Source organism: Scophthalmus maximus, chromosome 22, assembly GCF_022379125.1.
Source record: "Scophthalmus maximus strain ysfricsl-2021 chromosome 22, ASM2237912v1, whole genome shotgun sequence".
NCBI classification, from domain to species: domain Eukaryota; kingdom Metazoa; phylum Chordata; class Actinopteri; order Pleuronectiformes; family Scophthalmidae; genus Scophthalmus; species Scophthalmus maximus.
In genome coordinates, this window is record NC_061536.1 from 14,617,501 (window position 1) to 14,629,266 (window position 11,766).

Sequence of the window (11,766 nt, forward strand, 5' to 3'; positions counted from 1 at the left end):
GAACACAGACAATGGACTGAACCTTTGTCTTGGCACCGCTGCAAAAAATTTCACAATCATTACAATAGATTTTACCTGTTAAAAAATTTGAGATATGATCTATGGAGCCCGGGTGCTCCCAAAACATACATGTACATATTATATATATCTTATTTGCTAACAATTATATGCAGATGGTGCTTTAAACCCTTTAAACGTGTTGTTCTGGAGTGGATGGAATTCACACGGGGCCTCACGAGACACGAGCTGAAAACTTTTTTTAAGGCCTATAGTTGGCGGATCTTAGCCGCGGGTAATTCCGAAGGGAAAACAAATACGAGCCTGGTGACTGGCACGCCTCCAGGGTCCACAACCTTGGCGGAGGTAGATGCTCCCTCCAAACGGTCTCATAGCTTTTTATTGCTTCTATTCTTTAAGCCACTTTCTGTTACATTGTTTGCCTGAAAACTGATATAACAAAAGTGAAACTGCTAATGATAGTCACAAGAATCGAGCTGTCGAGAAGCCATGAGCTTATCTGTTGATCCAACAGAACAAAATGTGTGCAAACTAGTTTACAGTCAAAGTCATTTAAAACTGCTTCACACGCCCAGTGATAACAATTAGTGATCAGCACTTCACTGCACCTGCTGCTTCACTCGCTTCAGTAAATATCAATATATGATTTTAGGGCGGGTGAAAGTAGATCTCTGCAGGCAGAACAGGTACTGCGGCTCACTGGGCTGAAAGTCAAGTTGTTCCAGGAACTGCCAGTAGATTCCTCAATGTGTCCGTGTTTCAGGAGATGTAAGGTCAGCCTCAGTTCCTGTAAGTGACAGTTGGGTTTACAGAAAGCAGAGAGGCCGTTCTGAGTTCCCTAAAAACCAAACTGCCACGGTCCCACGCCTGGATACGCCTGGAGAACCCGTCCATGACGATCACAAACAGGGTTATTGACATGAGACAACTCCAACTGGAGACATGCTCGATGTCCGGATGACTCGTGGTTGGGGCTCTGGTACTTCTGGCCTTCTACAAGACCCTTGAGGAACTCAGTCATAAGCCTTCCTCAATCTAGAAAAACACATATAGACTGAATCAGCAAACTCCCACGGCCCCTCCAGTAACCCTGCAAGAGTTCTGGATCTGAGGTACGACAGTTCGTCAGACCGTCCTTGCCGGCGGCCTTGCATTAACTTTCCTGGAATTTCAGCCTTCTGGCTGGGAAGGAGCCGGAGTTGTTGTGGGTGGTGGAGCAGTGCCAACTAGACCTAATCAGACTCGCCTCCACACACAGAACCAGACTCTTGGAAAGGCGATGGACTTGCTAAATCTCAGAAGTTGCTTAGGGTGTGAGGCACCCGGCGGGTGTGCGGATACTCATGAACCCTTGATCAGGAATTTTCACTTCATCAAGTCAGTCTGACTTTTATGATTCATGTCAGCTGATCCACATGAATCTCTCCATCTCATTCTACTTCTCTGAGATCGGGTTAAAACGGTAGCCCACTAAGCAGGGTGTTCCAAACATCCCTCCTTCCAGAAATGTATCCCTGCTCCTCCTGGGGGATTCTGATGAGTTCCTATTGGCCAAATGAGATGTTTAATCCCTCCAGCGAGTTCGGGGTCTACGCCTTGGTCTCTCAGCAGTTGGATGTGCCTGGAAAACCTTGTCCCATGAAGCGTCCTGATCTGATGCACGAACCTTGACTAGCTCCCGTGGACACAAAGAAGCAGAGGTTCTCTCGAAAGTCCAAATCCGTCACCCTACGTCTGAGGGTGGATTCGGAAGCGATTTTGGCACCATGGCCGCACTAGAGGTTACTACAAGGTCCTTGTATGTCATGTGACGAACGCTGGTCCAAAAAGCATGTTCCAAAGGAGCAGGCCCAATACATTTTTCAGTTTGATAATTTCCAGAAGGTCAACATTGAATGAACAGGAAGTGGACTGTGTATCATTACATCATCATACACAAACATTTCCTGCAGCCTGAACCTTCCTCCATGATCTCTGGAAGAGATAAGTGACGGCTGATTCACCCCGGAACAGCAGACGCCTCATGTCACGATCGCGTCACTTCTCTGCTCTTATTTAGTTTCCTGTCTGGAATTTTTCAGCAAATGTTTCACACTAGCATTTTCTTCCAAGATGAAGTGAGCAGGATGTCATGACTGAGCAGTTCACTGCCCACATGCTGTTTGTGTGAAGTCACTACAGAACGTCACATCTGAGCAGCCTCAGGTGGATTTTCCCGTCAGCCGCTGATGTTTCCTTGTAGAGAACAAGTGGACCCTTTTCTCTCGGTCTCACACTGTGAGACGCAGGAAGCTGCTGGGTTTCACTTGTGTAGGTCACGAAAATACCTCCAGCTCCTTCACTGCAAAAAAGGCTGATTGAAAACTGGTAAAGAGGCAACTGCACTCGATTTTTTAAGTTTTGAGGTCAACTCCATCTCTTAGGTTTGGAAGAAAACCACCTACAGTTGTGCCGACTAAATATCTTCTGTTCTGATAATCCATTAACATTACAAAGTGTCACTGATCATCAGGATTTAACCAGTAAATTCAATCAAATCTGTCACTCACTGTTAATCATATTTTCCAGGACTGGATTTATACTGAGTCTTATTGAGCTCTCAAAGTAATTTACACACACATTCACACACTGCCGACAGACACCATGCGCAACTCAGGGTGCGAACTGGAGGAGACAGGTATCGACCCAGCGAACGTTCTGCCCAGCGGACGACCCGCTGTACGACGGTTTCCCCCTCAGAGGTGGCTCAGCGTGTGGAACACAGACCCCTGCAGAAATTGATCAGGAGACCCCGTTTTTAACTCACCTGGCCTCTGCTCTGGTGACAAACTTACAATGTTTGTGTTTCGCCTCCATGAATTAAGCATTCAACTTTAAAAGTTAAGAAAGTTAGTTGAAGCAAAAACGTTGTACCAAGTTTACAAAGCCACTAAACACACAAGAAAGACATAGTAAACTGAGCAAATTCAAGTTTCCCTTTTTTTTTACAGTGTTCACTTTATCAATCTTGATAAGTCTTCCTTCCTCGTCCGGGGAGTTGCTCCACACCGGCTTTCTTCTCACGCACTTCGGCTCAGTTAATCCTGTTTTTATCTTTTATCAGAGTTTCTGAGTCTGTCAGCAGCTCCTGCCCGAACTGTTCGCTCAGCGAGTCGTGACCTCGTCCCACCGACTGCGTTCACCTCAACACGTCACATCAAGGACAAAAACCTTTCACGAATCACTGCGTCGCAGCACGAGTGGAACGTTCTGGTAACTCGTGTTTCTCCCCTCGACCTGGTCTGAGTGTTTTATGCAGAACTGCAGTTTGACGTTTCCTGTTTCCCAGAATGAACTTTGACAACTCGGGTTCAGAGTGAACTCGCCTGTTTTCATCTTTTACTTTCTGGATTTCTCCCAAATTTAATTTTTTGGGGAATGTTGGTGCAAATGACATGACAACTAAAAAAAATGATTTCCTCTTTGATTTTAAAATGTGTTAAATAATGGGCAAACCATTTGTAAAGTGGAGAACGCTGAAATGAACGGCTTCATTTCGCCACGTTTAGCAACAAACAACGTGATGTGAATTATTTTAAGTCTATTTGTGAACTTGTGATATTTACTTTTCTTGTAAAAATATAAAGCCAATGTTAATTATGAATGTTAAATCTAAATGTTAAATGTCGCGACCTCGGAATAACTGGGACTCTTTGTGTTTCATTTGGACGCAGTAGGTGAGAAATGTGAAAAATAGCGATCACATTTTTTTATAGAGGGAAAAAAACAAACAACAAAAGTTCTATTTGTGTTGACTTTTATTTGGGCATTGTATAAATCAGCCACACAAATTTATTTACATACAATGTAAATAACAAAATAAAACTGCTGCCCTGTTCTCATAGACTATTGATGTCACATAAATAAGTTAAATTACCATCTTGGTTCACATGAAATGTTCATCACACAGACAGAGACGGACCAGTGGACCAGAGGCACGTCAGGGTTCGAACTGCAGACACGAGAAGAGGTAGATTTACTGACGGATGACACCTTTTCATTTTTTTAAACGGTAAAAAAAAACAGGGATTTTTGTTGCAACTTAAATTTGCAGTACGGTAAAAATGTGTACAAAGTAGATTGCTTTACAATCGTCCCTGTCCATCCCCCCGACCTGAACATCCTGAACTCATGTGTGCAGAGGTTGGGTTCGGTTCTGCGTTTGGATTGTTTGATTCGTTGTGTCAAGAATAAACAGAAGAAAAATCACTTCAGACGATCTGAAACAGGACAGAACGAGGAAATCTGAATTCTCCTTTGACTAATGCAAAAGTAAAAAACTCTAGAACTATACGTACTTATTTGTTTTATACGACAAGTCGAACTCTTGCATTCGTATATTTATAGACATTTGCTGCCTCGTCCTAATCCGACATTAAACGCCGTCCACCTCGTTCCCCAAGGCGCCGCACAGCTTGTTCAGGTGCGAGTCGATCCTCTGCAGCTTGCTCTGCAGCCGCTCGCCGGCGTTCTGCGCCCCTATTTTTGACAGCACCTCCGGAAGCTGCCGGATCTGCCTCTCGCCGGCGGAGGCCACCCAGGCGCTGAGCCGGGCGTTGAGCTCCTCGACGCCGAGCGCCGACAGCCCGGTCTGCTTCTTGCCGTCCTCGGTGGGGAGGTTGTGCACGACCCGTCGCAGCCGCCTGGTCGTCGTTTTGTGGTGGACGAAGAAAGCTGGGAGGATTTCTCGGAGGTAGCTGCCTCCTTCTGCAAAAACAAACAAAAGAAGGTCATGACTCAGGCAACAGAAACCGGCGAATGTAGAAGCTGAAAGTGAAACATCCGGAGCCGATGACTCCACCTCGGGTTAAGGGTTAGGTGTTTTTCCAGTCCAATGACCTCGGTCGAGAAGTGAAACTGTTCAGTGACCAGGATCATCTGACAGGCGGCGGACGTTTGAAGTCACGTAGGTCAGAGGTTTGAGAAACTGAACTTGAAGGAACGTGAACGTGAATAAATCCTAAAAATCAGGGAGTTTAAAAACCCCCACCTCCGATGTCAAGATGTCAGGGTCCAAACGTCACAGACGTTGCTCTTGATGGTCTGAGTCACCCGCAGCTCAGCGCTGAAGGTCAAGACGGTTGAACGTCTGGGACTCGAACCTCCACCTCCCCGTTGGAAGAGGGTGGAGACGTGGGGGGGCCCGACAACCTGAGGAGCCCGGAGCCCGGAGCCCGATCACAGCTGTGGTCCAGTTGAACCCGGTGAGCAAACGCTGCAGACGAGTCAACGGGCGAGCGCTTGTGGATTGAACCGATTATCGATACGTTGACTATGAATAGCATGTTCCAAGTTTGGAATGGTTAGGTTCACGTGTCGGTGATGGGATGCTTTTGCTTCAGGCAGGAAGATTTAAGTGAACAGGTCACGGGACGAATATCGATATGCTCGGAGAAACGAATACGTCCTGGGTGATGGACGTCCGTCTGGGACAGGGCATCGAACCAGCGTTGCGATGAACAGAAACTCGTCTTTCCTCTCAGGAATCACCTCTGACCATCACTGACATCATTCATAGTAACGAGGAGGAGGAGCTAAAAGTTCCAAAAAGCTTTAGGATTGGACGACAGACATTTTCATTATTTGGGTTCTTTTAGTTTCCCGTGGCAGACGGCGACCTCACCTCTGAGCTCCGTGCAGCTGACGCACACGCTGTCGTGCCAGGTGCAGCCCCTCAGCAGCAGCTGCAGCCCGGCGGCGGCGGCGCAGCCCCGGTGCTCCGTGCAGTTCTGGACGGACGAGACGGCGTCGGAGAAGGTGCCGTTGGGACAGACCTGGCAGACGGTGTCCTCCTCGGCCGTACCTGCAGGAGACAGACGAGAACCACACAAACCTTCAGACTTCTTGAGTACCAAAACCTTCTCAGAGCTTATTTTCCATCCAATCAACAACATAGACACAGAACTCGACTCCCGCAACGCACCAAACTCCCCGGACGCTAAAAGAAACGAGTCGTGGTTCGATTTCTGTCACTTGCTGGTGCAGACGTGAATGTAGTTCACGCTGTTCGCCTCTGTGGGGCAGTAGAGTACAACCTGAGGCTCAACCCTCTCATTCAGACTTCAATCGTCCTGCCGTCGCTCGTCTCCGACGGGTTAAAGTTCGTGAAGGCACCTCATCCAACGACAGACACCTCTGACACAACGGCTTAAATGTGTCTTTGCGCCAGGAAGCAGGAGCGTAAACAGGTACACGCCCCCGCGGAGCTCTACAGGTTGATACGATATCGAAGTTCTGGTGCAAAGAGCAGTCAGAGGAGACCCAGTTCGTGAGGGTTCATCCAGTCCATAGAGCAGGGTATGGGGGAACTGTAGTCTCTGTTGGTCTCGACGCTGTCGATGACTCATCTCAACACGTTCTGACACAAGTCATTCTCTGGTTGTTTCAGCGTCGTGACTCAACAGGTTCTCGGATCAGAGGACGTTCACGTGCGTTCCCTCGGGGGCAGAGACGGTTTCACGTCGGCCTCGCTGACCTCCCAAACCCCTTGAATTCTCCTTCCTCTCTACTGTTCCTTCACCTCAGTGGCAAACGTCATGAGGTGAAGGAAAGGTGTCAAGGAGGATTCATAGGACTTATGAGGTGGATGTTGTTGATGGTCTGTCTGTCGACAGTTGCTTTCGAGATGAACTACAAAAAAACCTCAGCGGCTCCATCAGCGTGTTTCAGTGTTTTATGATTCATGTGTAACAGTAACTGACATGTGGATCATATTCATACTCTTCTTCTTCAGATTGAATGGTTTACGTTCGTTCATGACGCGTCACGTTAAATATCGCTGTCACAATGCATTGTGGGTCTGTTTCTCCTTACTCTCACATAGGAAGCTCCAGTGTCCTCTGCTAAAGGAGATTGGAAAGGAAACACTGAAGCCCCCTTTCCTCAACACTTCGAGAATCTGAACAGCTCTTATCACGGTGCTGAGGAAACACTTCACTGCAAGATTTAGGAAACTTCCTGAGACCATTTGACAACTCGACCTCGGCCCTTGATTCCACATGAGCGACTGTTTCAGATCTGTGACTACTGGTGCCGCAGTGGAGACCCCCTGACCCCTGACCCCTGACCTCGGCGGCCCTACCTCTTGTCAGCACCCCCTGTCCGGACGGACACTGGCTGTGGCGCATGCACACGTCGTAGCGCCCCCTGCCGTGGAATCCCGCCTTACACTCGCACTGGCAGTCGCGGTCCGCGGCGCACGCGGACACAACCACCTGGTTGTGGCCGCACACGCCGCAGCGCAGGCACTTCCGGATGTAGTTCCACCGCTCCGTGTACGAGCCCGGCGGGCACGTGGCGCACACGCTGCGCTGCGTCGGCGTGCAGCTGGCGCGCAGGTAGGTGCCCGGCGCGCAGCTGTCGCACTCCAGCCGCGCGCCGGTGGCCGGGTCCGTCTCCAAGAAGGTGAGCGCGGGCGACGGCGGCGGCATCATCATCATCATCATCATCACCGGCAGGAGCATCTGGAGGGAGCAGGGACAGGGCACACGGATGAAACACGAGGACACAGGAAGAATTATCATTTCAAACCAAAACAGGATCAAGACGATGGAAGAGAAGAGATCAATCCTCCGTCTCTTCCTCCAGAATCCATCACGTTTGGAAGTTTAAGAAATCCGAAACCCATTTGAAAACCCGCGTCAGACGGTGTGTGTCCGGGGAGAGCCCACCTACCGTGGAGTACATGGTCCTGGTCCGTCACGACTCTGCTCTCTCTGCCTCCTCATCTCTATTTATCTGTCGACCTGCACACACACACCCACACACACACACACACACACACACACGCGCGCTTCTCTGGAATCTTCTTCTTCTTGTGGAATCATCATCATGACGCGAGCTTAGACTGATGACGAGCCTCAGTCCGGACTAGAGGAGATTTGTTCGTATTGACAAAAAGAAGAAGAAACAATATATGTAATATACAATATGGTTCGAAGGGCATTCATTTTGAGTCAATAAAATAATATTTTGAATAATACCATATATACAGTGATAATCTAACCTTGATTATACCGATACCGATATTAGGGGGTAAAAAAATAGATTTTGAAATTGGCTGAAATTTTTTTTTAATTGTCAATAATCCCTGAAATGTCGCTGTCAAAACCCTTGTGACAAAGAAATGTAATTGAGTCTTGATACTTTAACAGTTTTAATCATAAACTTTACAGTAAAAAGAGAAAACCGAACTGTAAATAACTTGAAATAAGAAAAATAAACATCATATGTTTTATTGCATGGTTCTCAAATCAAATCGGCAAAAACATAAACACAGACGATAAGACTTTGAAATATCAGCAGATAATGTCAGTTAAACTGAAAATATCGGTCTGGATCAACTGTTAGTAACATTTATGTATATATATATATATATATATATATATATATATATATATATATATATACACACACACACACACACACATATACATATATATTTTATATATATATATATATATATATATATATATGTGTATATATATATAGTTTGTGTGTGTATGTTCTGGTCACTTGTCTGTACTTTGTTCTGCTGCCACTAGAGGGAGACATAGTGAGGAGGGGGCGCGTCCTTTTCATTCGTACGTTTCTTCTCAGTTGAACTGAAAAGAAAAGAAAAGACTAACTGGACATTCCTGGTTTTCTTTTGCAACGTTCCAAACCTGAAATTGTTGAAAAACCTGAAGTCATGACTGTTGAACGTTGTTATTGTGCAACTCTCCCGTCGTCAGTGCATCAATATTGCACATGGACGATGTGCAGGATTGCACATCGTCCATGTGCCATCCTGTTCTGTTTTATATTTCATTATCATCACAGGTCATACATTGTTTTGTTTTTACTGATACTCAGAAAAGTTCCTCTCTGTGGAACTAAAACAGGATTATCTTATTTTATATAAGATAATCTTATTTGATCTTATATTGCATTATCTTATTCTTATATGACATGATTTTATATTATCTTAAATGATCTTACATGGTCTTATATTATCTTGCATTACATTATCTTATCTGATCTTATCATACATTATCTTATCTTATTTTATCTTATATTACATGATCTTATCTTATCTTATATTACATTATCTTATTTCATCTTATCTTCAATTACATTATCTGATCTGATCTTATATAACATTATCTTATCTTATTTAATCTTATATTACATGATCTTATCTTATCTTATATGAACTTAACTTATATAACATTACCTTATATTACATGATCTTATATTATATTACATAATCTTATCCTATCTTATATTACATTATCTTATTTTATCTGATCTTATATTACATTGTTTTATTTTATCTTATATTACATTATCTTATCTTATATAACATTACCTTATATTACATGATCTTATATTATATTACATTATCTTATGTTACATTATCTTATTTTATCTTATCTTATATTACATTGTTTTATTTTATCTTATATTACATTATCTTATCTTATATAACATGATGTTATCGTATATTACATGATCTTATATTATATGATGAAACCTTTTGTGTAAAGTGTCTTGAGATAATCTATGTTGTAATTTGGTGGTATACAAATAAAACTGAAATATCTCATCTTATCTTACTCTATCTCTGTATGACGGTGGATTTGAAAGGTGCTACGTGAATTATGAATTGTTATTATTAGTTATTCATTTATTGATAAAATGTGGCCATTTGAATCCCTTCTAGAAACTGACAAATAAAATTAACATTTTCTCCATTTAAAGACCAAAAAAACAAAACATATTTTGATTGGTCTTGACTCCATGGTGAAGCCCATACCTGCAGGTGGCGCTGTTGCTGTAATTCTTCCCATTAAAGCTGATGGAGCGACGAAAGATTAAAAACCAGTATGAAGTTTGACCCTCAGGAAAGCGTCGACGCATTTAGAGATAAGACGTTTATCACGGAGATAAGAGTTATCTGCTGTTTACACTTCCTGTGTCTGTCACCGTGACAACAGCATCGTCAGCACTGTGATTTCTGTTGTGTAGGAAACAAGTGATTTTGTTGAGAACAGTTTGTCTCAGATATGAATCACTTAGGTTTCCCCCCTCACACACACTTTCACTCTCACTCTCTGTCGTCCACTTTCATTTTCCGGGCCAGATTCACAACGAGCCACGAGGTCCAAGAGTGAAACTGTGGAGGCCAGTTCTCTGGTTCTTAAAGAAAACTACAACACAGAGTTCCGTCAGAGCCGAACTCAAACTGAGACCTGACGTCGACTGACAACATCACGTGATGATGGTTTTTGAAAAAAATCTGAAATTCATTAGTTGGACAACTCATGACGCCACCTAGTGTTTCAAACGAGTGTTTGATTCGTCTCTACGTCATGAAGTTAAACGCCCTCTAATGTGGGCGGGGTCATTGCGTTTATCCATCCATCATTACATCCATCATCCTTCCATTCGTCCATCCATCCTTTATCTATCCATCTTTACAGCCATCCATCCATCGATCAATCCATCAAACCATCATCCATCCATCTTTTATCCATCCATCCATCCATCCATCCTTTATCCATCCATCCATCTTTACAGCCATCCATGATCCATTCATCCATCAATCCATCCACCATCCATCCACCATCCATCCATCCATCAATCCTTTATCCATCCATCTTTACAGTCATCCATCCATCCATCCTTCCATCCATCTATCCTTCCATCATCCATCAATCCATCCATCAGTCCATCCTTACATCCATCATCCATCCATCCATCCATCAATCCATCAATCCATCCATCCATCTATCAATCCATCATCCATCCATCCATCCTTTATCCATTCATCTTTCCAGCCATCCATCCATGATCCATGATCCATCCATCCATCCATCCTCATCCGTTGAGGGTCATGTGGAGGTCTGAGCTGACGGAGGCGAAGTACAGAACACGAATTTCTGCACCAAATTTGTGTTTTGGTGGATGAGATTGGGACTAAATGAAGAGGGAGAAGATGCACAGAGGGATTAGGGTTTATCCTCAGGGCACCGCACACGTCAACAAACCCATCATCTCTCAGATTCCTCAGACCGGAGCAAAGTGATGCAGCAGTTTTATTGACTACAATTCGAGTCATTACCTTTTTAGTTTATTGCTTCTGTACACACTCAGGGCCGATGACAGTCAAAGGAAAAATCCAGAGTAAACTTCCTGGGAAACATGTGGTCGTGACTGAAGGATGAACTGTAAATACGGTTATTTTCCCCCAGAGATTCAATAAACCGTCGCTGAAGTCTGACAAACAACAGCAGACAAAGGCGCCTTTAAGGTTTCCATGACAACAGCCACTCGTCTTTTCCTCCAAACGCACCTGACCCGGCTGAGTAATCGCAGATGGCGTGCGGGCGACATCACTCTGTGGTGTTTATGGAGGTCGTGCGTGCGGCTTGTGTCATGTAGCGAAGTCTAAATTGAGGTGGTGACAGTGAAGTGACACTTCATGAGACAGAAAACATCCTTTTCCTGGTAAAACATTAACTGGTTAAACATTAACAGCCGAGGCTCAGAGACGACAGAAGGTAAATACATCGATTCAAATCTGGTCCAAAAGGGGAGAGAATAAGGAATAAATATGCTAAAATAGGAAAAAGAAAACTAATATAACATATTTATCAAACTTTTTTTCCTTTTGATCGTTCACATTTTGTCTCTTTTGTGCTTCTGCAGTCGTGTGAACATCTCCAG

General features: G+C 44.3%; 1 protein-coding gene across 1 annotated transcript; it reads right to left on the reverse strand.

Moving 5' to 3' along the window:
* Nucleotides 1-3,797: 3,797 nt before the first annotated feature.
* On the reverse strand, nucleotides 3,798-7,852 carry LOC118291638 (tumor necrosis factor receptor superfamily member 6B). Its single transcript, XM_035619969.2, has 4 exons — nucleotides 7,732-7,852; nucleotides 7,139-7,520; nucleotides 5,681-5,860; nucleotides 3,798-4,764 (listed from the first exon to the last, which is right to left on the reverse strand). Exons 1-4 carry the CDS (start codon nucleotides 7,741-7,743, stop codon nucleotides 4,433-4,435), a joined length of 906 nt encoding a protein of 301 aa, XP_035475862.1. The 5' UTR covers nucleotides 7,744-7,852; the 3' UTR covers nucleotides 3,798-4,432.
* Nucleotides 7,853-11,766: the final 3,914 nt, after the last annotated feature.

Coding starts and splice junctions, on each gene's coding strand:
- LOC118291638 (XM_035619969.2), bottom strand. Junction 5,861..7,138: donor ACAGGGGGTGCTGACAAGAG/GTAGGGCCGCCG, acceptor TGTCTCCTGCAG/GTACGGCCGAGGAGGACACC. Junction 4,765..5,680: donor CAGCTGCACGGAGCTCAGAG/GTGAGGTCGCCG, acceptor TTGTTTTTGCAG/AAGGAGGCAGCTACCTCCGA.